Source organism: Plectropomus leopardus, chromosome 1, assembly GCF_026936395.1.
Source record: "Plectropomus leopardus strain MGB_pleo_1.0 chromosome 1, ASM2693639v1, whole genome shotgun sequence".
Classification (NCBI taxonomy): domain Eukaryota; kingdom Metazoa; phylum Chordata; class Actinopteri; order Perciformes; family Serranidae; genus Plectropomus; species Plectropomus leopardus.
Genome location: NC_142176.1, coordinates 3,189,247 through 3,217,234, shown reverse-complemented (window position 1 = coordinate 3,217,234; position 27,988 = coordinate 3,189,247). Strand labels below are relative to the sequence as shown.

General features: G+C 40.4%; 1 protein-coding gene across 1 annotated transcript in view; it reads left to right on the top strand.

The window, feature by feature from the left end:
- The window catches only part of LOC121943646 (mucin-5AC-like), a 38,123-nt gene extending 14,641 nt beyond the window's left edge, over positions 1–23,482 (top strand). The window contains 28 exon segments of the mRNA XM_088082556.1: positions 635–763; positions 1,025–1,175; positions 1,267–1,310; positions 1,401–1,598; positions 1,689–5,324; positions 6,026–6,954; positions 6,957–7,515; positions 8,068–8,901; positions 8,904–9,296; positions 9,299–10,855; positions 11,442–11,578; positions 11,772–11,943; positions 12,106–12,353; positions 13,150–13,333; positions 13,605–13,785; positions 15,055–15,233; positions 15,964–16,033; positions 16,149–16,279; positions 17,052–17,086; positions 17,175–17,343; positions 18,421–18,519; positions 18,601–18,641; positions 19,516–19,638; positions 20,543–20,644; positions 21,251–21,379; positions 21,481–21,520; positions 21,860–21,983; positions 23,097–23,482. Of these exon segments, the coding sequence (XP_087938682.1) occupies positions 635–763; positions 1,025–1,175; positions 1,267–1,310; positions 1,401–1,598; positions 1,689–5,324; positions 6,026–6,954; positions 6,957–7,515; positions 8,068–8,901; positions 8,904–9,296; positions 9,299–10,855; positions 11,442–11,578; positions 11,772–11,943; positions 12,106–12,353; positions 13,150–13,333; positions 13,605–13,785; positions 15,055–15,233; positions 15,964–16,033; positions 16,149–16,279; positions 17,052–17,086; positions 17,175–17,343; positions 18,421–18,519; positions 18,601–18,641; positions 19,516–19,638; positions 20,543–20,644; positions 21,251–21,379; positions 21,481–21,520; positions 21,860–21,983; positions 23,097–23,313 (10,811 nt within the window). The 3' untranslated portion in view covers positions 23,314–23,482.
- Positions 23,483–27,988: the final 4,506 nt, after the last annotated feature.

Sequence of the window (27,988 nt, the reverse complement as noted above, 5' to 3'; positions counted from 1 at the left end):
CCCACTTGACCAGTTTAAGATGGTTAAGCTGGTTAACCAGCTTGTTTGACCAGCTTAAGGTATGCTTGCATAATTTTTTATTTTTGATGGTTTAGCTAGATACTTGTGATGGTCCCTCTAGCTGCTTTATCAGTTGATTTTCCTGTAAAACTGAAACCAAATCAGCGTCCTTGAGAATGTCTATGGACAAGTAACAGTGTCACGAGAGGGAAGAATGAAAAGCAAAGGGCATTGCAAGAGATAATCACTGAATGAGTGACTGCTTGCCACCATCCTACTTGGCCAGTGTGCAGTACCGAGCTGCCAAGTCTAGCTAACCAATGGAGGGTGGGCAGGGGGCACTTTGTTTCTGCATGGGTTTTTGCACCCAAATCTGGATGGTGTGCATTGCAGTAAACTAAAGCTTTGCACCGTTACCACTCAAAAATATTTTAGCTAATTTCGAATAAAAATTAAACTGAAATAGCTATCATGGAATATTGCAATACTCTGGTTTTATGTCAAGGTAACTTGTACAAGGTTAAAAATAAGGCTAGAAATATAAGCATATGTCTAAAATCATCAGTATGCTCTCTGAATAGTCCAGTCTGTGATGTGCCAATGCTAAACGCTGTACGTTTTGTTATCCTTCCAGCTCTCTTCTGTGATTACTACAACCCCCCTGGTGAATGTGAATGGCACTACAAGCCATGTGGATCACCCTGCATGAAAACATGCAGGAACCCATCTGGCAGCTGCTCCTCACAGATGCCTCCTCTAGAAGGTGCAGAGCAAGGCTTTAATAATTTGACCTAACCTCCAGTCATATTAAAATCAAGACTGAAAGTTGAACACATTGTCTTTTATGTTTAAATTTTTATAGTCATATTTAAAAATTTGCTTAACGCTATACATTCAACCACAGTGCCAGGAGAACACACACAAAAAAACTTTCAACAAGTGGTATCCATGGTTCAGCAATAATGTCAAGTATTAAAGAATCCATTTCTTGCACTGTATGAACAGCTGTTGGTTTTTCATTTAGGTTGCTATCCAAAATGTCCTCCTTCAAAGTCATACTTTGATGAGGACACAATGACATGCGTTGTGAAAGAACAATGTGGCTGCTACGACAAAGAGGGAAGACACTATAAAAATGATGATAACGTGCCAACCACTGAAAATTGTCGGTCATGGTAGGTCTTGCAAATATCTCATATGACAATCAAAGTTATATACCGCAACTTTTTGTAATTGACAATATATTCCATGTTTTCTTTCTTAAAGCACTTGCAGTTCAATGACCATCCAATGCCACTATGATGCCGAAGGTATGCAAAGATTTGGAGAGATTGTGGGTTGTAAAATTACATACTCGTGCTAGGTTAATACGTTAACTGTACATCTTCCTTTCATTATAGCCTGTACTTGCACATATCATGGAAACAAATATCCCACTGGCAGTACCATCTATAACACAACAGATGGACATGGTAACTGCATCATAGCAGTGTGTGGGAAAAATGGTACCATTGACAAGAACTCATATCCATGCCCAGTAACCACACCATCAACTACCAGCCCTCCAACCACCTTTGTTTTTACATCGACCACACCAGGTATGCACAAGGTGTTAATTTTGGAAACTGAAGACATATTCAGCTGTATAATATGAGATTTACCAACACCTATGTCATGTGCGTCCACAGAACCAACCACAGTCCCAGTCACATGTAATCCTTGTGAATGGTCGCAATGGTATGATACCAGCTTCCCAACACTGGGAAGTAAAGGAGGAGACAGTGAAACATATGAAAAGATCAGAAACGCAGGGTACAACATATGTGAACAGCCAGTTCAGATTGAATGCAGAGCTGAGAAATACCCGAATGTCACCATCAACAGCATAGGACAAGTAGTGCAATGTAGACGGGAAGAGGGGCTGAGATGCAAAAATGAAGACCAATCAGGACCACTGGCCCTGTGCTTGAACTATCAAATCAGAGTTATGTGTTGTGACTATGATAAATGCAAAAAGCCTATAACTTCTACGATACCTCCAAGTTCAACCACAGAACCCCCGAAGACCCCTACAACAACCAAACATGTTACTGAACCACTCTGCCAGGAAACACTGTGCGACTGGTCAAAATGGATAAGCTCTGACAAACCTGAGTATGGTGCTAAAGGTGGTGACAATGAAACCATCAAACACATCATCCAGAAAGGATATCAAATCTGTGAGAATCCTGTGGAAGTAAAGTGTCAAGCTGTGCATTATCCGGGACTTAACATTCATGAATTGGGACAGAAAGTAACATGTAATGCCCAAATAGGTTTGCTCTGTAAAAACAGCGAACAGTATCCTCCCATTTGTTCAAATTACGAAATAAAGGTAAAGTGCTGTAAGAAGGTGCAGTGCAGCACAACACCAATACCTAATACTTCAACAACCATACCAACTACAACACCCACTACTACAACCACCACACCCTCTACCACAACTGAAACAACTACAATTCCACCAACCTCAACTACCACAACTACCACACCAACTACCACAACTGAAACAACTACAACTCCTCCAACAACAACTACTACGACCACCACACCAACTACTACAACTGAAACAACTACAACACCTCCAACCACAACTAATACGACCACCACACCAAGTACCACAACTGAAACAACTACAACTCCTCCAACCACAACTAATACGACCACCACACCAAGTACCACAACTGAAACAACTACAACTCCTCCAACCACAACTACTACGACCACCACACCAACTACTACAACTGAAACAACTACAACACCTCCAACCACAACTAATACGACCACCACACCAAGTACCACAACTGAAACAACTACAACTCCTCCAACCACAACTACTACGACCACCACACCAACTACCACAACTGAAACAACTACAACTCCTCCAACCACAACTACTACAACCACCACACCAACTACCACAACTGAAACAACTACAACTCCTCCAACCACAACTACTACAACCACCACACCAACTACCACAACTGAAACAACTACAACTCCTCCAACCACAACTACTACGACCATCACACCTTCCACCACAACCGAAACAACCACAACTTTGCCATCCACAACTGCACTTTGCCCTGGGGGACATGATATGAAATGTGAGTGGACACAATGGATCAATCTTGGCAAGCCCACATCAGGCCCTGATGGTGGAGATGATGAATCCATCAAGAATATAATCTCTGCTGGTCATCACGTGTGCTCTGCTCCTGAAGAAATACAGTGTAGAGCTGTTCTTTATCCAGGTCTCCCCTTATCAGATGTGGGACAAAAAGTGACCTGCAAAAAAGACGTTGGTCTCACATGCATGAACAAACAACAAGGGCTCAATCAAGAGTGTTTTGATTATGAAGTTAAATTGAGATGCTGTAGTTGTCCAACACCAGCTCCTTACACTACAGTTCCAACTACAACACCTTCAACTACCACAACCACCACCCCGACTACCACAACTACTACAACTACAACACCAACTACCACAACTACTACAACTACAACACCAACTACCACAACTGAAACGACTACAACTCCTCCAACCACAACTACTACGACCACCACACCAACTACCACAACGACTACTACTACGACACCAACTACCACAACTACGACACCAACTACCACAACGACTACAACAACTCCGCCAACCACAACTGAAACTACAACTACAACTACAACTCAGCCCCCAGCAACTCCATCTTGCCCTGGGGGACATGATATGAAATGTGAGTGGACACAATGGATCAATCTTGGCAAGCCCACATCAGGCCCTGATGGTGGAGATGATGAATCCATCAAGAATATAATCTCTGCTGGTCATCACGTGTGCTCTGCTCCTGAAGAAATACAGTGTAGAGCTGTTCTTTATCCAAATCTCCCCTTATCAGATGTGGGACAAGATGTGACCTGCAAAAAAGATGTTGGTCTCAAATGCATCAACAAAAACCAAGGGCTTCAAAAACAGTGTTTTGATTATGAAGTTAAATTGAGATGCTGTAGTTGTCCAACACCAGCTCCTTACACTACAGTTCCAACTACAACACCTTCAACTACCACAACCACCACCCCTACTACCACAACTGAAACAACCACTCCGCCAACCACAAGTACTACGACCACCACACCAACTACCACAACTACTTCAACTACGACACCAACTACCACAACTACTTCAACTACGACACTGACTACCACAACTACTACAACAACTCCGCCAACCACAACTGAAACTACAACTACAACTACAACTCAGCCCCCAGCAACTCCATCTTGCCCTGGGGGACATGATATGAAATGTGAGTGGACACAATGGATCAATCTTGGCAAGCCCACATCAGGCCCTGATGGTGGAGATGATGAATCCATCAAGAATATAATCTCTGCTGGTCATCACGTGTGCTCTGCTCCTGAAGAAATACAGTGTAGAGCTGTTCTTTATCCAGGTCTCCCCTTATCAGATGTGGGACAAAAAGTGACCTGCAAAAAAGACGTTGGTCTCACATGCATGAACAAACAACAAGGGCTCAATCAAGAGTGTTTTGATTATGAAGTTAAATTGAGATGCTGTAGTTGTCCAACACCAGCTCCTTACACTACGGTTACAACTACAACACCTTCAACTACCACAACCACCACCCCGACTACCACAACTGAAACAACAACTCCACCAACCACAACTACTACAACTACAACACCAACTACCACAACTGAAACGACTACAACTCCTCCAACCACAACTACTACGACCACCACACCAACTACCACAACGACTTCAACTACAACACCAACTACCACAACTACGACACCAACTACAACAACGACTACAACACCAACTACCACAACTACTACAACGACACCAACTACCACAACTACGACACCAACTACCACAACGACTACAACAACTCCGCCAACCACAACTGAAACTACAACTACAACTACAACTCAGCCCCCAGCAACTCCATCTTGCCCTGGGGGACATGATATGAAATGTGAGTGGACACAATGGATCAATCTTGTCAAGCCCACATCAGGCCCTAATGGTGGAGATTATGAATCCATCAAGAATATAATCTCTGCTGGTCATCACGTGTGCTCTGCTCCTGAAGAAATACAGTGTAGAGCTGTTCTTTATCCAAATCTCCCCTTATCAGATTTGGGACAAGATGTGACCTGCAAAAAAGACGTTGGTCTCAAATGCATCAACAAAAACCAAGGGCTTCAAAAACAGTGTTTTGATTATGAAGTTAAATTTAGATGCTGTAGTTGTCCAACACCAGCTCCTTACACTACAGTTCCAACTACAACACCTTCAACTACCACAACCACCACCCCGACTACCACAACTGAAACAACTACAACTCCTCCAACCACAACTACTACAACCACCACACCAACTACCACAACTGAAACAACTACAACTCCTCCAACCACAACTACTACGACCATCACACCTTCCACCACAACCGAAACAACCACAACTTTGCCATCCACAACTGCACTTTGCCCTGGGGGACATGATATGAAATGTGAGTGGACACAATGGATCAATCTTGGCAAGCCCACATTAGGCCCTAATGGTGGAGATGATGAATCCATCAAGAATATAATCTCTGCTGGTCATCACGTGTGCTCTGCTCCTGAAGAAATACAGTGTAGAGCTGTTCTTTATCCAGGTCTCCCCTTATCAGATGTGGGACAAAAGTGACCTGCAAAAAAGACGTTGGTCTCACATGCATGAACAAACAACAAGGGCTCAATCAAGAGTGTTTTGATTATGAAGTTAAATTGAGATGCTGTAGTTGTCCAACACCAGCTCCTTACACTACAGTTCCAACTACAACACCTTCAACTACCACAACCACCACCCCGACTACCACAACTGAAACAACAACTCCGCCAACCACAACTACTACAACTACAACACCAACTACCACAACTGAAACGACTACAACTCCTCCAACCACAACTACTACGACCACCACACCAACTACCACAACGACTACTACTACGACACCAACTACCACAACGACTACAACAACTCCGCCAACCACAACTGAAACTACAACTACAACTACAACTCAGGCCCCAGCAACTCCATCTTGCCCTGGGGGACATGATATGAAATGTGAGTGGACACAATGGATCAATCTTGGCAAGCCCACATCAGGCCCTAATGGTGGAGATGATGAATCCATCAAGAATATAATCTCTGCTGGTCATCACGTGTGCTCTGCTCCTGAAGAAATACAGTGTAGAGCTGTTCTTTATCCAGGTCTCCCCTTATCAGATGTGGGACAAGATGTGACCTGCAAAAAAGATGTTGGTCTCAAATGCATCAACAAAAACCAAGGGCTTCAAAAACAGTGTTTTGATTATGAAGTTAAATTTAGATGCTGTAGTTGTCCAACACCAGCTCCTTACACTACAGTTCCAACTACAACACCTTCAACTACCACAACCACCACCCCTACTACCACAACTGAAACAACCACTCCGCCAACCACAAGTACTACGACCACCACACCAACTACCACAACTACTTCAACTACGACACCAACTACCACAACTACTACAACGACACCAACTACCACAACTACTTCAACTACAACACCAACTACCACAACAACTACAACAACTCCGCCAACCACAACTGAAACTACAACTACAACTCAGCCCCCAGCAACTCCATCTTGCCCTGGGGGACATGATATGAAATGTGAGTGGACACAATGGATCAATCTTGGCAAGCCCACATTAGGCCCTGATGGTGGAGATGATGAATCCATCAAGAATATAATCTCTGCTGGTCATCACGTGTGCTCTGCTCCTGAAGAAATACAGTGTAGAGCTGTTCTTTATCCAGGTCTCCCCTTATCAGATGTGGGACAAAAAGTGACCTGCAAAAAGACGTTGGTCTCACATGCATGAACAAACAACAAGGGCTCAATCAAGAGTGTTTTGATTATGAAGTTAAATTGAGATGCTGTAGTTGTCCAACACCAGCTCCTTACACTACAGTTCCAACTACAACACCTTCAACTACCACAACCACCACCCCGACTACCACAACTGAAACAACAACTCCACCAACCACAACTACTACAACTACAACACCAACTACCACAACTGAAACGACTACAACTCCTCCAACCACAACTACTACGACCACCACACCAACTACCACAACGACTACTACTACGACACCAACTACAACTACTACAACAACTCCACCAACCACAACTGAAACTACAACTACAACTACAACTACAACTACAACTCAGCCCCCAGCAACTCCATCTTGCCCTGGGGGACATGATATGAAATGTGAGTGGACACAATGGATCAATCTTGGCAAGCCCACATCAGGCCCTGATGGTGGAGATGATGAATCCATCAAGAATATAATCTCTGCTGGTTATTACGTGTGCTCTGCTCCTGAAGAAATACAGTGTAGAGCTGTTCTTTATCCAGGTCTCCCCTTATCAGATATGGGACAAAAGTGACCTGCAAAAAGACGTTGGTCTCACATGCATGAACAAACAACAAGGGCTCAATCAAGAGTGTTTTGATTATGAAGTTAAATTTAGATGCTGTAGTTGTCCAACACCAGCTCCTTACACTACAGTTCCAACTACAACACCTTCAACTACCACAACCACCACCCCGACTACCACAACTGAAACAACAACTCCGCCAACCACAACTACTACAACTACAACACCAACTACCACAACGACTACAACATCAACTACCACAACTACTACAACGACACCAACTACCACAACGACTACAACAACTCCGCCAACCACAACTGAAACTACAACTACAACTCAGCCCCCAGCAACTCCATCTTGCCCTGGGGACATGATATGAAATGTGAGTGGACACAATGGATCAATCTTGGCAAGCCCACATCAGGCCCTGATGGTGGAGATGATGAATCCATCAAGAATATCATCTCTGCTGGTCATCACGTGTGCTCTGCTCCTGAAGAAATACAGTGTAGAGCTGTTCTTTATCCAGGTCTCCCCTTATCAGATGTGGGACAAAAAGTGACCTGCAAAAAAGACGTTGGTCTCACATGCATGAACAAACAACAAGGGCTCAATCAAGAGTGTTTTGATTATGAAGTTAAATTGAGATGCTGTAGTTGTCCAACACCAGCTCCTTACACTACAGCTCCAACTACAACACCTTCAACTACCACAACCACCACCCCTACTACCACAACTGAAACAACAACTCCGCCAACCACAACTACTACAACACCAACTACCACAACTGAAACGACTACAACTCCTCCAACCACAACTACTACGACCACCACACCAACTACCACAACGACTACTACTACGACACCAACTACAACTACTACAACAACTCCACCAACCACAACTGAAACTACAACTACAACTACAACTACAACTACAACTCAGCCCCCAGCAACTCCATCTTGCCCTGGGGGACATGATATGAAATGTGAGTGGACACAATGGATCAATCTTGGCAAGCCCACATCAGGCCCTAATGGTGGAGATGATGAATCCATCAAGAATATAATCTCTGCTGGTCATCACGTGTGCTCTGCTCCTGAAGAAATACAGTGTAGAGCTGTTCTTTATCCAGGTCTCCCCTTATCAGATGTGGGACAAAAAGTGACCTGCAAAAAAGACGTTGGTCTCACATGCATGAACAAACAACAAGGGCTCAATCAAGAGTGTTTTGATTATGAAGTTAAATTGAGATGCTGTAGTTGTCCAACACCAGCACGTTACACTACAGTTCCAACTACAACACCTTCAACTACCACAACCACCACCCGACTACCACAACTGAAACAACAACTCCACCAACCACAACTACTACAACTACAACACCAACTACCACAACTGAAACGACTACAACTCCTCCAACCACAACTACTACGACCACCACACCAACTACCACAACGACTACTACTACGACACCAACTACAACTACTACAACAGCACCGCCAACCACAACTGAAACTACAACTACAACTCAGCCCCCAGCAACTCCATCTTGCCCTGGGGGACATGATATGAAATGTGAGTGGACACAATGGATCAATCTTGGCAAGCCCACATCAGGCCCTGATGGTGGAGATGATGAATCCATCAAGAATATAATCTCTGCTGGTCATCACGTGTGCTCTGCTCCTGAAGAAATACAGTGTAGAGCTGTTCTTTATCCAGGTCTCCACTGATCTGATGTGGGACTAAACGTGACCTGCAAAAAGACGTTGGTCTCACATGCATGAACAAACAACAAGGGCTCAATCAAGAGTGTTTTGATTATGAAGTTAAATTGAGATGCTGTAGTTGTCCAACACCAGCTCCTTACACTACAGCTCCAACTACAACACCTTCAACTACCACAACCACCACCCCTACTACCACAACTGAAACAACAACTCCGCCAACCACAACTACTACAACACCAACTACCACAACTGAAACGACTACAACTCCTCCAACCACAACTACTACGACCACCACACCAACTACCACAACGACTACTACTACGACACCAACTACAACTACCACAACAACTCCGCCAACCACAACTGAAACTACAACTACAACTACAACTCAGCCCCCAGCAACTCCATCTTGCCCTGGGGGACATGATATGAAATGTGAGTGGACACAATGGATCAATCTTGGCAAGCCCACATCAGGCCCTGATGGTGGAGATGATGAATCCATCAAGAATATAATCTCTGCTGGTTATTACGTGTGCTCTGCTCCTGAAGAAATACAGTGTAGAGCTGTTCTTTATCCAGGTCTCCCCTTATCAGATGTGGGACAAAAAGTGACCTGCAAAAAAGACGTTGGTCTCACATGCATGAACAAACAACAAGGGCTCAATCAAGAGTGTTTTGATTATGAAGTTAAATTTAGATGCTGTAGTTGTCCAACACCAGCTCCTTACACTACGGTTACAACTACAACACCTTCAACTACCACAACCACCACTCCGACTACCACAACTGAAACAACAACTCCACCAACCACAACTACTACAACTACAACACCAACTACCACAACTACTTCAACTACAACACCAACTACCACAACGACTACAACATCAACTACCACAACTACTACAACGACACCAACTACCACAACGACTACAACAACTCCGCCAACCACAACTGAAACTACAACTACAACTCAGCCCCCAGCAACTCCATCTTGCCCTGGGGGACATGATATGAAATGTGAGTGGACACAATGGATCAATCTTGGCAAGCCCACATTAGGCCCTGATGGTGGAGATGATGAATCCATCAAGAATATAATCTCTGCTGGTCATCACGTGTGCTCTGCTCCTGAAGAAATACAGTGTAGAGCTGTTCTTTATCCAGGTCTCCCCTTATCAGATGTGGGACAAAAAGTGACCTGCAAAAAAGACGTTGGTCTCACATGCATGAACAAACAACAAGGGCTCAATCAAGAGTGTTTTGATTATGAAGTTAAATTTAGATGCTGTAGTTGTCCAACACCAGCTCCTTACACTACGGTTCCAACTACAACACCTTCAACTACCACAACCACCACCCCGACTACCACAACTGAAACAACAACTCCGCCAACCACAACTACTACGACCACCACACCAACTACGACCACTGAAACAACAACTACCACTCGGCCACCTACAACTACTTCTACAATCATGACAACTTTTACCACAACTGAGGAACCAGTTGTGACAGGAGGAACCTCTCAACCATTAACTGGAGGACAGTGCCATTGCATTCATAATGGTACAATCTTCCAGCCTGGTAAGTTCCAGATGAATTAAGACCAAGATTAACCTGAATACCCCCTTTTTTTTGTTGGCTTTATTGCTTTGGTAGTAATCAACAGAGAATCTTCAAAAGCTTGGGCTCGGGGGTGGGGGGCATGGGTGGATTGGTTGCAATGACCATTACTTTTTTACCATTTGAAATGGGTAAAGTCTTATTTCATAGTGCTCTCTCTTTCTCTTTCTGTTCATTCTGTTAATTGTCTTTGCCCCTCTGTGCTACATTTCTCACGTTATTGAGCTGTAATGCAGAATTCAATTCGGTGCAAAACATTTGTGCTGGTTTACTTTGTCATAATAAATCATGCTCAACTTCAATATCTTACTTCTTACTTCTTATCTTACTAATTTTTCCACACTGTTGGTCATTTACAAGCTCAGTTGCTGAAGCTTTTGTGTCCTTGTAGAGAGACTGCTCAGCTGCTACTCTTCTGTTAGTGATTGATGTGGTAAAAATAACAATTGGAAGTGCCCTAGTCTGATATACATTATGCACTGCATACATCTATGTGATATATGACAGAATACTTTTTAACAACAATCTTACCGTGCCTTTTTTTCAGGCTCTTTCGTCTACAATGTGACAGACGACGATGGCCACTGTTACAGCGGGTATTGCAATGAGCAATGTATTGTTGTTCCCAAACACCACCCGTGTCCTCAAAGGAAATACTGTATTGATGTCGTTCCTCCACGAGAGGTACCTCTTTTTTGCCATTCTGTAAATTTTTAACTTTGTTTTTTTTTTATTCGCAATTGTTAAGTCGCACCACTCAATCCTGAAAGGCTATCATCAAAACTTACTATGGATTTTGCATAACTAATTGGTAATTTATGAAAATAACCACATTTTCTTGTTTTTCTTCAATTCCAATCCATGATTGCCCTCATAGGATGGTGAAAGTTGGCAGGAGAAAAATTGTATAACAGCAAAATGTGTTGATGGTACCGTGATCCGTGGCCCGAACCAGTGTCCAACTCCAAAGCCTGTAGTGTGTGCAAATAACTTCCCCGCAATGAAAGTACTGGACGCGGATGGATGCTGCTTCCACTATGAATGCCAATGTAAGAGTGAACCACTTCCTTTGTTGCAGAATCCTGAGGTTGAAGATGTTAAAGCATTTTCTCCACAGGAATGTTTTTTTAATTTTATTTTAACATGGAATATTATGATTATATCATAAGACTTGAAATGCAATTTTAAAACGGCAATATGTGTCTCTTTAGGTATCTGCTACGGCTGGGGAGACCCCCATTATGTCACCTTTGATGGGACCTACTATAACTTTAAACGCAACTGTTCCTACTGGCTGATGAAAGAGATTTCGCCCAGATACAACTTCAGCGTTTTGATCACTGACTACTACTGTGGTGCAGCTGATAGCCTATCCTGTCCTCAGTCCATCACTGTCTTCTACCAAAACTACATGATCTTTATCACGCAGAAGGATATTGATGGCAATTTCATTAATGAGGTAATTAAAAGGCACTATTCACTGTCTCCGATTTTAATTTAAACTCTGGTTTCCAACCTGGTGGACCCGACCAGAGGTGGAGAAATTGTTAGGTCATCTTGATATAATGAAATTTAAGAAAAACTTAAAATAATATACACAGCAGGACAAACCTCAGCTCTTTTTATACAAATTAATGAAATTTAATGAAATACTTTTTAAGTTTGGAATGTCATTCAAGATATAAACTTAATCCTTTAAAATCAGGTTGTTGTCTGCACGATTCTGTTAAAATAGATTTAAAATCAGAACCATAATTGCAAGAGCATTCATTCTTTTTTCCCCCAGCAAGGTAAGACATTTGTCTTCCTGTTATCACGTCATGACTTTCTATACCTTACCTTACGTGCTGTGCAAATGTAGTATTTTACAAAGTTTACACTGGAATTTCACCGTAATGGCTGCAGGAGATCGTTGTTTGCACAATCCTGTATATCCATAAAAAAACAACATACAACATAATACAACATAATAGCAGGAACATTCATTATTTTTGTTGCAGACAAAACGCACCAGAAGAATAAATAATGAATCCATTACAACACCTTTACACTCTGTTCATAAAAATGAGCATATCTCAAAAACTAAATAATGTAGATACGTCTAATAACTTATGGAGTGTTAAGAAATATTTTATTCATGTTTCATGTTTTGTTTATTTATTTTCTATTGTTAAATCTGATGACTGTGTTTTTTAACGACACAGTTTTAATACTTTTAGCAATTATTCCTGACATTTAAATCCTTTTTGTTCTAGATATCTGTGAATGACAAGCGTGTAAACCCTGCATACCAGACTGCTGACTTCCGTATAACCACCACGGGCATTGATACATTGCTAGTAATCCCTAAAATCAAAGCCAAGATCACCTTCTCAGGGCTCATATTCAGTATCTACCTGCCCTATAGCCAATTTGCCGGCAACACCTGGGGACAATGTGGTGAGTCCTGCAGCAGAAGTTGGAATTTAGACATCAGTTAATATATAACATGCCTATCTTTAAAAGTTTATTATTGTGTGTACCTAATATTTACATAGATAGAACCTACTTATTTGATATATTCTGCAATCAGTATAATTCATTCTTGAAAAAAAACCCAGCTCACATTAAAATGTCTTTTGCATAACTCTACAGAATGATTGAGCAGGAAAACAACACTGGACTGACTCGAGTTGCGACATTGTCTCACTAATGATGACTGTCTTTCTAGGCACATGTGACAACAATCGGACGGATGACTGCATGTTGCCCACTGGCAAAATTGATCCTTCGTGTCCTGGTATGGCACAAGGGTGGCACGATGGTGAGTGTGGCCACCCTAAACCCACACCAGCACCATCACCGACGCCTACTCCCTGCGATGCAACCATCTGTCAGGTCATCAAGAGCAGGTAGGAGGAAAAGGAGAAAATATGACAGAAATTGCCCAAGTTGTCTGTAAAATTTGGTTCAAATGCTCTGGATATAAGAATTTCCAAATTTTTAATTTCACATGTTCTTTGTATTTAAGTTTTAAATTTATTTCAATGGTAGTTAGGACAACACAATTACAAGAAAAAGGGCTGCCATTTTTTTGTCTTTTTTTACAAACCACAGATATGCTGCACTTGAATGTTTAAACTTGAGGGGTTATGTTTTGGTACAAAAACCACTAGATAATGGCTAGGAAAAGATCATGTTTTGTCTTTAAATCTTCAGTACAGCACTGTCTGGAAACGCAGTGCGCTGTGGTCTGACTAGCTGTTGTTTTTGGAAATTATGGGCATCGTGTCCTTCAGGTTCAAGAGGAAAAGGACCATCCAGATTGTTACCAACTCAAAGTTCAAAGCATCTGTGATATTAGTGTGCACATGTGTAAACGCTGAAAGGTACATACAGGTTTTAGAGCAACATATGCTGCCATCCAGATGATCCAAATATTTTTCAAGGATATCCCTACTTATTCCAGCAAGACAATGAGACACATTCTGCAGGTGTACCAGCACCGTGGCTTTGTCCTAAAAGAGCACAGGTATTATACTGACCTGCTGCATTCCAGACCTATCTCCCATTAAACATTTAAACATAAGTGTAGGGCATTATGAAGCACAACATACAACAACAGAGAAATCAGACTGTTGACAACTAATATATATCAAGCAAAAACGAGAAAGAATTCCCCTTCCCAAATTTTAACAATTAGTTTCCTCTGTTCCCAAACACTTTGGCTATTGTTAAAAGAAACGGTGATGTCAAACAGTGGTAAACATGCCAATTTCCCAACTCTTTTGGAAACGTCAAATTCTGAATTAGTGCATAACAATAAAAAACGAGAGTTGTTCACTTTGAACATTAAATATGTGGTCTATTACTGTATTCAGTTAAATATATGTCAAAATGGATTTGCAGTCAATTGCATTGTTTTATCTACATCTTCAAAGCATCACAGCTTTTTTTGAAATAATCATGAGACCTGGTGTCTCCTTTCAACTTTTAACCTCATTAACTGAAAGATATCCAGCTAAAAATCTTACATGCAGCATGTAAGCAATAGTAGTAAACAGAAAGTTCAAACTAAACATCTTATCATCCTTGTGCAACACCAGAAATTATTTATAATGTGTAATAATGCAGTCACTTAGTTTCAAGTGCCCATACTGACTAAATCCCATTTTCCCTAGTGTGTTCGAACCTTGCCACAAGCTCGTGGACTACAGTCCCTTTATTATTGCCTGCGAGACTGACGTCTGCCAAATTCACATCAATCACATGGGCTGCACCAGCTTACAGACCTACGCTGACGCCTGTGCTGAGGCTGGAGTGTGCATTGACTGGAGGAACGCCACCAAAGGACTCTGTGGTAAGCAGCTATATTAAAGTTAAAACCAAGCACTATTACTTATTATTCTGTAACTCACCAACGACATTGCTAACACATTCTCATCTTAACTTGTTAAATATTGATGCTGGGTCAGTACTGTTCACTTCTACATATGCTAGTTGTTTGTGGGACCCATCGACCACCACCTCACCCATCTGCCCTATTCCAGCACTCCTGCTCCGTTTATTACATTGTTACCTGCAGCGTTATTTCCTGACACTGTCCTTCAGTGTTTCATGGGGACTGGACTCAAGTGATGCCGCTGTGTGCATTGCATGTAGAAGTGCCCTTTGCTGTCCAGCCGTCCAGTGGCATATAATAACAACGGTAATGGTTTTGTCCATTCCAAGTCAGAACGAGCTGGAAGTTAACAGTGGGCTCGTGGGTAAAAGTCCTTGGTTTTTTGGACCCATCCACTGCCACGCCCGCCCTATAGGGACTTTCCTGCTCCTTATAATACGTTGTTACCGGCTGCGTTTCAAACTGAAGTTGTCCAGCAGTGTAGCACACTGCCTTGAAAGGTGCCATCCAGCTGCATTATAAACAGACACCAGGTGGATGGCCTATCATACCCGAAAGGTGTCTGTGTGTGTCGGTGTCTGACACCGAAATCACTGATCAAGCAGAGGTATTTGACAAGTTCAGAATGAGAATGCCAGTGACCTCAACTAAAAAACACAATGTTTGCTTTCTCTTTATCTCTTTACAGATTATAAATGTTCACCTCCCAAAGTGTATAAGGCGTGTGGCCTTCTGGTGGAGCCCACCTGCAGTTCCTGGTATGATATCGCACAGACACATTGTTCACCACAGACGATCCTTTTTCATTTGTTTGTGCTTCGGCTCACATACATCAAAGTGTGGTCTTCACACGATATTCTGTTGTTTCTGCAGGTACAACGAGAAATTCATCTATGCTAACAATCAGTTCAGTGCCATGTTAGATGTGAAGCTGGAGGGTTGCTACTGTCCAAATGGCACCATCCTCCTTTCGTCCAGCTCCAATGAATGCGTGCCCACCTGTGGTAAGAGCACCACTGATGTACAGTTAAAGCTCTGTTGGATTTAAGAATGTGCTGCACTTTCGTGATCAAATCCTATTTGTTATTCTGTTATTAAATCAGTGGATCAGTTGCTTTTCTGTATTGAAGAGGAATGTGACGAGAGCTCAGGGGAACAAAACCGGTCAGCTTTGACCCCATAAACTCAGGTTTCATTTTAGACTAGCACCTAATATTGTTTGTTTTTTGCCATGACAACAATCTATCCCCATCTGTAAAAGGTGACCTTTTGTTCTGTAATGTATTTTGTGTCTTATTTAGAGTGATACAATGAAGGATGCTCATATTAAACATGTCCAAAGTTTCAAATAATGAGGTAAACGTATGCATAAGTAATCTCCGTGAGTGTGCAAGAGTCCTTTAAATGGTCCATCAACTACTGCAAGTATTTACATTATAAAGCCTACATTGCTAAATCAAGCTACACGCTAATGTCAGAAAACATGTAAACTTGCCAAAGTTGTAGATGGTTTTGGATCTTAATCTAGAACATGTCCAGTATGGGGGAGTTTTCAGAGTTTATAGTGTCACTATTCTATGTTTCACAGAGTTAAGGACTGTTGAACGAGTTTAACAGAATATTAGGTGGAAAAATACACGAAAAGAAATGACTTAAAAATCATAAAAATGACAATGGATTTTAAGGATAAATTCAGGATTTATAGCCTTAGCTCCAGGCTGACCAAAGTCCAAAAGAGAAAAAATAGCCTAATGTTTCATATCTTTCTCCATATAGAAATTTGTCAGCTGCCAAATGGAAAGTGGACAAAGGTAAATGATTTGTCTACAGTGTCAGCGCCTTCACACATAACATTTCACCTCTTCATGCCGTAACTCTGCATAAACATTTTGTCCTCAGGCCAATACAACGTGGACAGAAGGCTGTAAAGAGTGCACATGTGTGGAGGACATACTGCAGATCAGCTGCCGTCCCGTGTCCTGTCCAACACCGCCAGCGCTCAGCTGTGACCAGGAGGGTCAAGTGAAGGTCACCGAAACTGTCGGCTGCTGTCAGAAGGAGAAGTGCGGTAAGAGAGCACAGAAAACGAAGCAACTCTTAAAACTTTAATACAACTTAACTGTAATTTAAGTTAATACATTCTATATTCATACGGCAGTGATATTAACCCTTAGGGATGTTTTGGTGCATTTTGCACACTTTTCATTCTTCATTTTTTGATCATTTTGGCACAATTTTGGCAGGATTGTGTATTTTCTTTTAATCTTGGAAGCTCCAAAAATAAGTCTTAAATACACTGTGGAAACAAATAGTTACATGCTCCATTGAAACCCATTCAAACTGCATATTTGATCCCACAGCCATCAAAGCATAAAAAAATGACTTGTATTATTTCTGGGTGTCATTCTGGGCTTTTTTTCTTGGAATTTATCTTTTTTTTTTTTTTTTTTTTACCATTTTCTACCGGATTACTTAATTTTCACCATATCTGGATAAAGATCCATGCCATTTCCACTATATGCACTCTCACAGTCAGTGTTGTCGCAAATCATTGACATATCCCAGGCTGGGATAATAATTTAAAAGATCTGCTTAGCATATAGTGTATTGAAAATAATATATATATATTTTTTCATCTAAAAACATAATGGCATCATGACAAAAACCTGGCATTTAAAGGGTTAAAATTCTGAAAATTATTGGATATTTGATATGTATGATTAAGACTGATGTTAATTAAAAAAGTTAATTCAATGAAAGTAGAGAATAATGTTAATGTATAACATTTTTTCAAAGCCTGATTTTGAAAAGCAGATTTTGTGTTCAGAGCGATACGAGTGTGTGTGATAATAAAACAGGCTCGAAAGGGTTAAACACAGTGTATAATAGTTTGACAGGAGGAGTCTTGAGCATGTCCCAGCATGCACTGAGTGAAACAGCATCACAGGCTGTGAGAATTTTATGGTCCAAGTGTTCATTAACTTCTGGTATCAAACAGTGAAGCAGGTTTTATTAATGAAAAGCTTCATCATTAATCTTCCTGCTATCAGCTGTTTATGGAGCAGTAAATATAAGGTGCAGGATTTGTCTGTGAATATTTGTGACTTGTTTGCGCTTTCATCCCTGCGTCTGTGTCTCTGCACAGTGTGTGACCTGAAGCAGTGTCCTGAGGTTGTGCCGGCCTGTCCTCCTGGTTTTGAACTCGTCACCACTAAAGGAGTCTGCTGTGTCAACTACACGTGCCGTGAGTTTTGACTGCAGAGCCAGGTTTCATATTTAAAAAGGCACTTTTAAAATGCATGGCTGATCGGTGTTTCCCTCACAGGGCCAAAGGATGTGTGCGTTCACAAAAAAACTGAATACCAGGTGAGATCTTACCTCGAATGTCCACATAACAGTGATGTCAAGGGATCAGAATAAAACACGATAGAAGACGAGGGGCCTTTGTTTAAGCGATATTTTAGAAATTTCTAAAGAACACAATAGCGAGATGAATGTGTTTGCAATGAGTGATATTATATCTCTCACGATGTTACGCAACTTCTCCTCTAGTGATAACAATAAAATAACCATGGCGATGGATGTCTAAAACATTGGCAGGTTTTTTCTATTGCGGCCACCTAATAAAGCCAATCTAATATAATTTATTTGTCTCGTATAAAAGTTACGAAGATCTCAGTTTCTTCCTCTGTCCACACATACTGAGCCATGTTTTGTAGAGTGTCATGTAATTTTTCTATTTCTCCTCCTTCTTCTTCTTATGTGGGTTTGATGGTGGTTGGCATCCATAAAGTTGCATTACCGCCACCCGGTGTTGCACATCATATGATGTTAAAGCAAATAAAATGTTTCCATTGCAGCTTTGCAAAATATGGCGTTTTCGAATTGCTTTAAAATAGCACGTCATGTGAGTGTAAAAATGTTTTTGTGATAAAAAGGGATTTTTTTTCGATAATGATGCATATTTTGTATTCACAATTTCAATTTGAGGGCTACTGATTCTGCAAGCCTTATCCCCTCGGACAGGTCGTTCCAACACCGAGTATCAACAGATTTAGTTTTTTCAATTCTGTTATTTGAGGTAAACAATACAAATTCGAATGAGATAATATGAATATAGTTTTATATTTTTGCCCTCGTGTTGTACTGGACTGTTTATATTTTCAAGACTGAGAGCATTTCTAATGTTTAAAAGCACCGTTGTGTGTATCTGTGCTGACGCTCTCACCCTGTCCTCCAGATTGGAGACGAGGTGCCCATGAATCATTGTGAAAAGTGCATCTGTAGTGACAAGAAAGATCCCGCCACCGGTCTGAACAGAATAGAGTGTCAGCGTCTACCATGTGACCCACACTGCCCTGTGGTAAGATCTGTCTCTCTCTCCCTCCATCATTTACACTCTCACTCACACACTTTCACTTTTTAAATTTCATGTCACGCGTAGCGCATCACATTCTTTATGATGAGCATATTTATTTATTGCATTGATTTGTCTTTGCTTATTTTTGTCCAGAAATGACCCAAAAATAAGCAAAAATCAAAACAAAACAGAGTAAAAAACAAAAAGAACACACACACACATATATATATATATATATATATATATATATATATATATATATCTGTAACATTATTTTGAATATATATTATAGAATTTATAAATACAATTTTTCGGGACATTTTCTAAATAAAAAAAAAAATGATAAAATACAACACGCTCACTCACAATATAACTTGTTGAAATGGGTGCTGAATCCTCAAAATGGATATCAAAGCAGTCAAAATAGGACAGCACTCCGACTATAGCGTCTTTTATTATGGCCACAATAATAATATGGCAATAATAAAAACAATATATGTCCAGCATATTTTACAATATGCCAAACATTTCCTTCATTTCTCATAATGTTTTCAAAAGAAATCAAACTAATGTTCTCAGGTTTCAGAGGTTTCAGTGGTCATTAAAGGCCTCTGAAGGCAGCACAACAAACTGATGTGGATGCAGGCTCTAAAGGGTTAACATGCAGCGCTGGTGTCACTGTAATTTTGCTTGTTTGCATTAATGCCCACAGAAAGAGATTCGCCTTTCTGCTTTCACTGTCTCTGTTCAATTGTACGTTTTTTCCTTTTTACTGATCGTAAAAGAGCAAATATCATCCATACTCTGACATTAACATACTGAGCACATTCAAAAAATACTAATTTATACTGATCAGATCTTGTACCTGTCTTAGATTTTAATATTTTGTCTTTGTGTCTCTTTTCAGGGTTTTGCATACGAGATTGTCCCTGGACAGTGCTGCGGGACGTGTGTCCAAAAGAACTGCACTGTCATAGAGCCACACACGAATGTGACACACTCATTGAAGGTTAGTGTGTGTGTGTGTGTGTGTGTGTGTGTGTGTGTATGGACAAGGTCTCCAGCATCTCACCTGTCTTTTTGTTGTTGTTTACTTTGTTGCTATTTCACCACAGCGTGGCATCAGACTGACGTAATCACTAGAGAAGATGTCCCCATTGCACATTTGTGCATTATTATGGAGCAGATATTTAAACAGAAATTTAAACATCTCTGTGCGGTCGGGCTTAGGGTCGTGTTTTGGCTTTAAAAAGCTGGTATGGGGCCTCAATCCCGTGATCTATCTGTAAAACCAAAAACTTTTTAAAAAAAGCAGCCATGTGTCAAAGAAAAAACAACAGATTTTCATGCCACTATCTAAAGAGAATGTTGGAAAAAAAAACATTTTTTGTCACTATAAATCAGCAGTGTCTTGTTAAAAAAATCAACTTTTCGTGACACGATCATGGCAGGAAAATCAGTGATGTACTGGGAAAAAACAGCCACTGTTCAGGCTTAAAAAGCTGCTGTAAAAACAGCAATGTGTTGGCAAAATATTAACTGCTTTTCATTGCAGTCAGGCTTTGTGGACTGGTTTTTAAACCTCTGTTGTGTTTTTTTTTTGTCTTTTTTTCAGCCCGGCACCATCTGGACTCCTCCTGGAAACCCCTGTGTGAAGTTTGAGTGTATGAAGATCGGTAATCAGTTCATCACCATTGAAGCCAAGACCACCTGTCCTCCCTACAACCCTAAAGACTGCATACCGGTGACTGCACACACACACACACACACACACACACACACACACACACACACACACACACACACAACAGAACACTGATGTGAATGTGTGTTTTTCTCCTGCAGGGAACTGAGACCATCGCTCCAGACGGATGTTGCCACGTCTGTAAGTATTGCTATTGCTTGCATTGCACACCACAAAAAAACCTCCAAAAAACCAATTGCTTGTCATACCTGCAAACATCGGCGCCATCTATGAGGAGGGCATTGGGTTTCATGCCTCTTCAGTTTCCTTTTTTCCCATGTTTTCAAAAGAAATCAAACCAATTTTTTCAAGTTTCGGAGGCTTTCATGCTTGTAAAAGGTGTTTGAAAGCAAAGAAAACTGATGTCCATCCAGATGTTAAAGGGTTAAGCCACATTTAGTTGAACTTGCACCACAGTCTTTACTGTTTTTCTTCATGGATGCTATGATCTGTGAATCATGTCTTTCCTGTTTGCCTCAGGTATCCCGAAGGGTCAGCCCTGCAGTGTGTCCACCACCACTGTCCGCCTGGAGAACCAGGGCTGCCACTCCAAGGAACTGGTCAACATCACCAGCTGCAGCGGAGCCTGTGGCACCTTCACCTTGTGAGCCCCCCTCGTGTCATTTTAATTATCATCACTGTTGTGGAAAATTCATAATATTCGCCAGATAAATGTTTCTGTTGTGCTGTTTTACACATTAAAGAAGCATTTCAATTGAGTTGGGGAGAGACAAGATACAAAGAGGCAAAGAGGCCTGACATCCTGACTTTAAATTCATAAAATCGGTCACGATTCAAAAATGGTAATCCAATGATAATCCCCCCCCACACACTTGGTAATGGTTAGGAAAAAAATCATGTTTTGGCTTAATATTTTTAAAAATGTATTTATTAAATTTAAATGTAATTATTCATTTATTTTGCATTTTTTATTATTTTATTTATTTGATTATTTAATTTATTTATTTTAAATTAATTTTTAAATTTTGTCAGGAAAAGCAGCAATGTGTCTGCAAAAAACCCAACAACTTTGCACTATCACCACTGGAAAAACAGTGATGGATGCTAAAAAAAATGCCCCTGTTGAGGGTTAAAAAGCCACTTGAAAAAAAACCCATGGACCCAAGGTTCTTTTTCAAGTAATTATTAATTATTTTATCATTTAATTATTTAATAACCACGTTTGGTGGCTGAAAAGAAAATGCTCCTTAAAAAAAACACACATTTTGGGGCTGTAAAACACTGGAAAGAGAACCACGGCTTGCTGAAGCAGACCCACACTTGGGGGCTGGACAATTGTTAAGAAAAGAGACACAGGATGCTCAAAAACACAGACATTTAGGAGCTAAAAAGACACTTGAGAAAAAAGCATAAGGCACTAAAAAGACTCACATTTAGGGGCCAAAAGGTCACTGGAAATGAGGTGTGGCTCACTAAAAGGAAAAAGCAGCCAGGTTTTGGGCTGAAAAGCAGGGAGAAAAAGAGCCACGGGTGCAAATGCAACATATTCGTAGTTTGCAGAAAGTGCTGCTCAGTTCTGTAGAAATATGTGACTTTAGGGGTTTATATCACAGCATGACCACATTAAGAAGTTTCATAGCTCTGTGGTCTTATATTTTAAATTTCTTAAACTATTATATAATATTTAACTTCTCCCTTCCTCCTTGCGTCCTTCTTTCCGTCTCCTTCCCTTCCTTCACTCTGTCTTTTCTCTCAGCTACTCGACAAAAGCCCGATCCCTGCAGCACACCTGCTCCTGCTGCCAGGAGGTGTCCACCTCTGAGCGTCAGATCCAGCTCGCCTGCCCTGACAGCACAGAGATCATCTACACCTACACGCACATCAACACCTGCGCCTGCCTCAAGACCGAGTGCTTCGCCATCGGCCACGGCGGGGAGGCGACCGCGCCCAAGTCCCGTCGACGCAGGAGATAAACCAGAAACCAGGACAAATATACGCACTTAATGTAATGATTTATAGGAGCATAACCGAACAGTCATAAATAAATCAACGTCATCTGCATACACGATTCCTCTATTTATGTCTAATGATGAGATTTAAGCCCACAAAGTTCTCATTAATAAAGATCACTCTGTAGCTGCAGGCTGTCTGTGTTTGTGCTGGTTTCTTACTGCGTGCACAGTGAGTGTGTGTTTGAGTGTGTGAATGTGTGTGCAACTCTCCAAATTTGATGTCTCAGCAGCCTTTTGTTTGAAATAGAATAAAATAGAAAATTAAATGAAACTTGGATCTCTTCAGCAAATATAGTAGTTTAATGTATTTAAAATACATTCATGATGACATGCTGTTGCCTGAAAACAAAATTTAAAAAACTTAACATGTAAAATGAATGTCATATAAAATAAGCAGCAGACAGTTTTCACTCTACTTTAATCATTTTATTTTTTAAGCCTGGGTTGATATAAGCATTTTAAGCAAATTGGCGTAATTTCTTGCAAAGAACATGGGAAGGAATCAGCAATTTATGAATAAATAATCCAAAAAGAATTTTTAAAAAAATCAAGAAAATTACCTGGAAATTACACACAAAAGAAAAACTATATATATTATAAAAAATAAAAAAATAAGAATTGACATAAAAAAGTGCTTACAACAGGTAATTATGATTATTATAAATATATTTTTTTCCTCACTTTTTTTCCTGTAGACATTTTTCCCTCTTTCTCTACCTACTTGAAAATATAATTTTCTAAATCTACTATATTTTTTTACAGATAAAATTAATTTGCACAGTTATTAATTAAAATAACAAAATTAATTAACTCATTATTCACTCCTTCCTTATAGCATTGCTTTTTTGTTGGGTTTTTTTTTTGTTAATGTAATTATGTACTAATTTATGATAAAATATAAAAAAAAGTTCTGAGGCAGTTGTTGGCAGTTGATAATTTTCCCAGAAAAAAAAACCCCAAAGAAACCCCATTTAAACCCACTGATATGCATGTATCATGATTGGAAACAATATGTCAAATTCTGCTTTACATTATACACACAGGTGGATTATGGGACAAACGGCCCCTGGGCAAAGACATGCAAAAGACCCCCAAACATTTCCAACATAGGAGCAAGACACACAGACTTTGTGCTGGTTTTACTTCCTTTTATTGTTTGCATCTCTTTAAGGTCATTATGTGTTCTTTATTTTCACTCCTTTTGTGTCTCTGCGGTAATTTCTGTCCTTTTTCGGTCGTTTTTTTTGTCTCTTTAAGGTCATATTGTGTCTCTTTGTGATTGTTGTTTTTTCAGTTTTGTATCTCTTTGATGTGATTTTGTGGCTTCTCTTTGTCATTTTGTGTCTTTGCGAAGTTATTTTGTTTTTCTTTGAGATCATTTTGTGTAATTTTTGGTAATTCTGTGTCTCTTTGGCATCATGTGTCTAAAATTGTTTTTTGTCTTTTTTTGGTCACTTTGTGTCTCTTTGTGGTTGTTTTGTGTGATTTTTGAGACTCAGTTTGTATGTCTTTGAGGTCAATTGGTGGTTTATTTTTGTTGTTTTGTGTCTGGGCTAAATTTGTGTGTCTTTTTGGTTGTTTTGCCTCTTTTTGTAGTTATTTTATGTCTCTTTGTAGATCATTTGGATGTTTTTGTGGTCATATTTAGTCTCTTCCTGGTTGGTAAACATGTCCCTTGGAGTGACATTTTGCAGGTGATGCCAGAAGGGCCCCTGACACTTTGGGCCCCTTGGCCTATGCTTGGTAGACCCTTATAGTAATCCATCTATTATACTATTATATTGATTATACATTTCCCATAATTTCTTGCTTACCTGACCCGAACTCTGTCTTGGTCTCACTCAGACGCCATTTGACTAATCAAAGTGAAATTTGTACCTTTTTGTTTCTCACAGAACTGTTTTAACAGCTCACAGCTACATATTGCTTTCTTTGAATCTATATATTGTCATATCATATTATTATTATTATCTGTTAAAATATGAGCTGATTTTAAGAGAACTGTATTGTTTTTGCAGTTTTTTTTAGCTCGAAAAACTTCAAGTTGCAGCTACGATAAATCCTGGAATCAGAAAGCACCAAATTCAACCTCGGACACATAAAAACACGACTTCTCTTGACTCTATATAATTGTGTTTGTTAGATCACAGGTTCTGAAGCCTGTTGTCTCAGGTCTCCTGGGAAACAGAAGGCACAATTATTTAATGTGAATACAAACTGATTATACCTGCCACATTGTGGTTGTTCAATTCAATATCAAACTAAGTGTTTACATGCAAATCCTGTCTCCACCTTGATCTGTGGTCTACCGCACACACTCATCCATCAATCAAGCATCTGTGTGAGAAACCTATCACCTTCTTACGTGCACGCCGTGGCCACATCCTGCTCCCGGTTCGCTTCCTAACACTGAGTATTTGAGCAGGACGTGCGAGATAAAGGTCTCACAGAAAGATCTTAGCAGAGCTGTGATGACAGAGCGGCCAAACACAGACACAAAGGGTCAAGAACGACACACACACAGTCGCAGAAACACTCCCAGTGTGACACAGTGCCTTTGGGCAAGGCGGTACCACTCAGCACACATCCCCAAGTCAAATCTTTCTCAGGCTTGATGGGCTGAGAGAACAGGTATTCATAGGAGGCTCAGTAAATAAGGATGTTTACTCAACGCAACATTGATCCAACTCGACTAACTAATGAAAGCAAATTATCAGGACTTCACCTCTTTGCAGCACCATGATTTAAAGTCACTTTACAGCGCACACCTGTGAAGGGCGTACACTCAGTATTTTGCATTAAAAAAAAATACTGCATGAAGTGTGAGATGATCAACTTTTTAAAGTTATTGGAAGTGGTATACGAGGATACTAATGTTTTGTATCACTGAAAATCATCATATAACAGCTAATGTGTTTTTGAAGCGTCAGTTCTAGCACATTTGGTTCCCTAGGTGTACCTCCCCCCGGCGCATGCTGTCATGATCACACATCAGTGTGGATTTAAAATGATGTTAAATTCAGGCGGATTAGTTGGTCTTCAGTGATTCGTTAAGTGATCCCTCTGTTCCACTCGGTGTCCCTGCATCCTGGTCTTGCTGCTCCTAACTGTGTTGCAGGAGCTGAAAGGAGGCTCGTCAGCAGGATGAGCTCCACCTGAGCTGCTGTGCTCGGCATATAAATACCTCCTTCCCTTTGCATCTCCTTCTTCCCTCACGGCTTCTTTTGGTTTACAGCAGACATTTTCACACACTCATACAAGCCCACACTGCTGATTACTGACTTTCACATTAATTCAAGATTCAAAAAGTTTTATTATCTGTCACATAGTGGCAGAAAGTTGGCTTTGGTTAGAGGCTCATACAACATGGACACGCATTTTCATGAAACTCACATAAAAATCACAAGAAATCATGCAACGGTTGCTTAAATGGTTCTGTCAGTCAGGGGGTATAAAATCTGGAAAAGCATCCTTTTGACCATGAAGGAAAGCCCAGTTACTCCACTTTTAAAACCCAGCTCAAACATTAGGATAAAGAACTGTAATCACTCTTGAACTGTACAGATCACGTGTACGTATAGTTACGCACATGTGATCTGTCTCAGAGTTTTCTGCTCTTCTTTCTTCCACTGACTTTCTCCCATCTTGCAGCCTTTCAGCTGGGTTGTAACCACAAAAACAGTTTGGCCAGCTGTCAGATTCTGCCTGATAATGTGAACTGAGCTGCTGATTTTGCTCTTATATACTCAGTAAAAAAAGGAAAGTAACAGCAAATTTAGCACATTCAGAGTTCCTACGTTCATGGAAAACCTGGAAAAGTCACTGAATTTCACAGTCATGTTTCCCATGCCTGGAATAGTCATGGAATTAGTAAAAGTCATTGAAAGTTTCCACAAAGTCGTGGACTTTTGTTAAATATAATGTTACAGTAATCCTCCGTGGATAACCTTCCATGTAACGTAACATAAAATATATTTTCTGTAGCTGTTGGCAACCAGCACATATGTTTCTCCATTTTCTTCCCGCCTTCTGTCTCACTGTTTATGTATGTATGAGTCTAACATGCTTAAAAAGCCAAATAAGTGGGGCAAAAAAAAAAAAAAGTTATTATGGGTCCTTGAAAAGTCCTGGTAAACTTCCTCCATGGATATGTGTGGGAATCCTGCATATTTAATACCCTCTGGCAGAACTGAGCATTTTAACCTCCAGATTTTTTTCGACTTAACTTGATTTTGTTTTTGGATATGGTAGTCTCTAAATATATTCAGAAATTCAAATCACATGTTTTAAAAAACTTTTATTGTGTCCCCCTCACTTCTGAAACCAAAGTTACTCTCATGCACAGACACAAGTCGGACTTTTGGACCCACAGATACAATATTGTGCTTCAGAACAATCAGAATTATATTTGAAAAACTTTAATCAACACACAAGTTGTAAAAGGTTTCAACAACTCCCTCCAGTCTGCTGTTAATAAATTGGGAAATAAGAACAGTTGTAAATACGATATAATTCATCCTTTTAAAATAATCATGAGTCAAAAGTGAACCAAAGGTCTGGACTTATTGTCCAGCTGTGTTGCGATAATGACGGCGCCTTTCTATATTTTCTTATCAACACTTATTCTCAAGAAGAC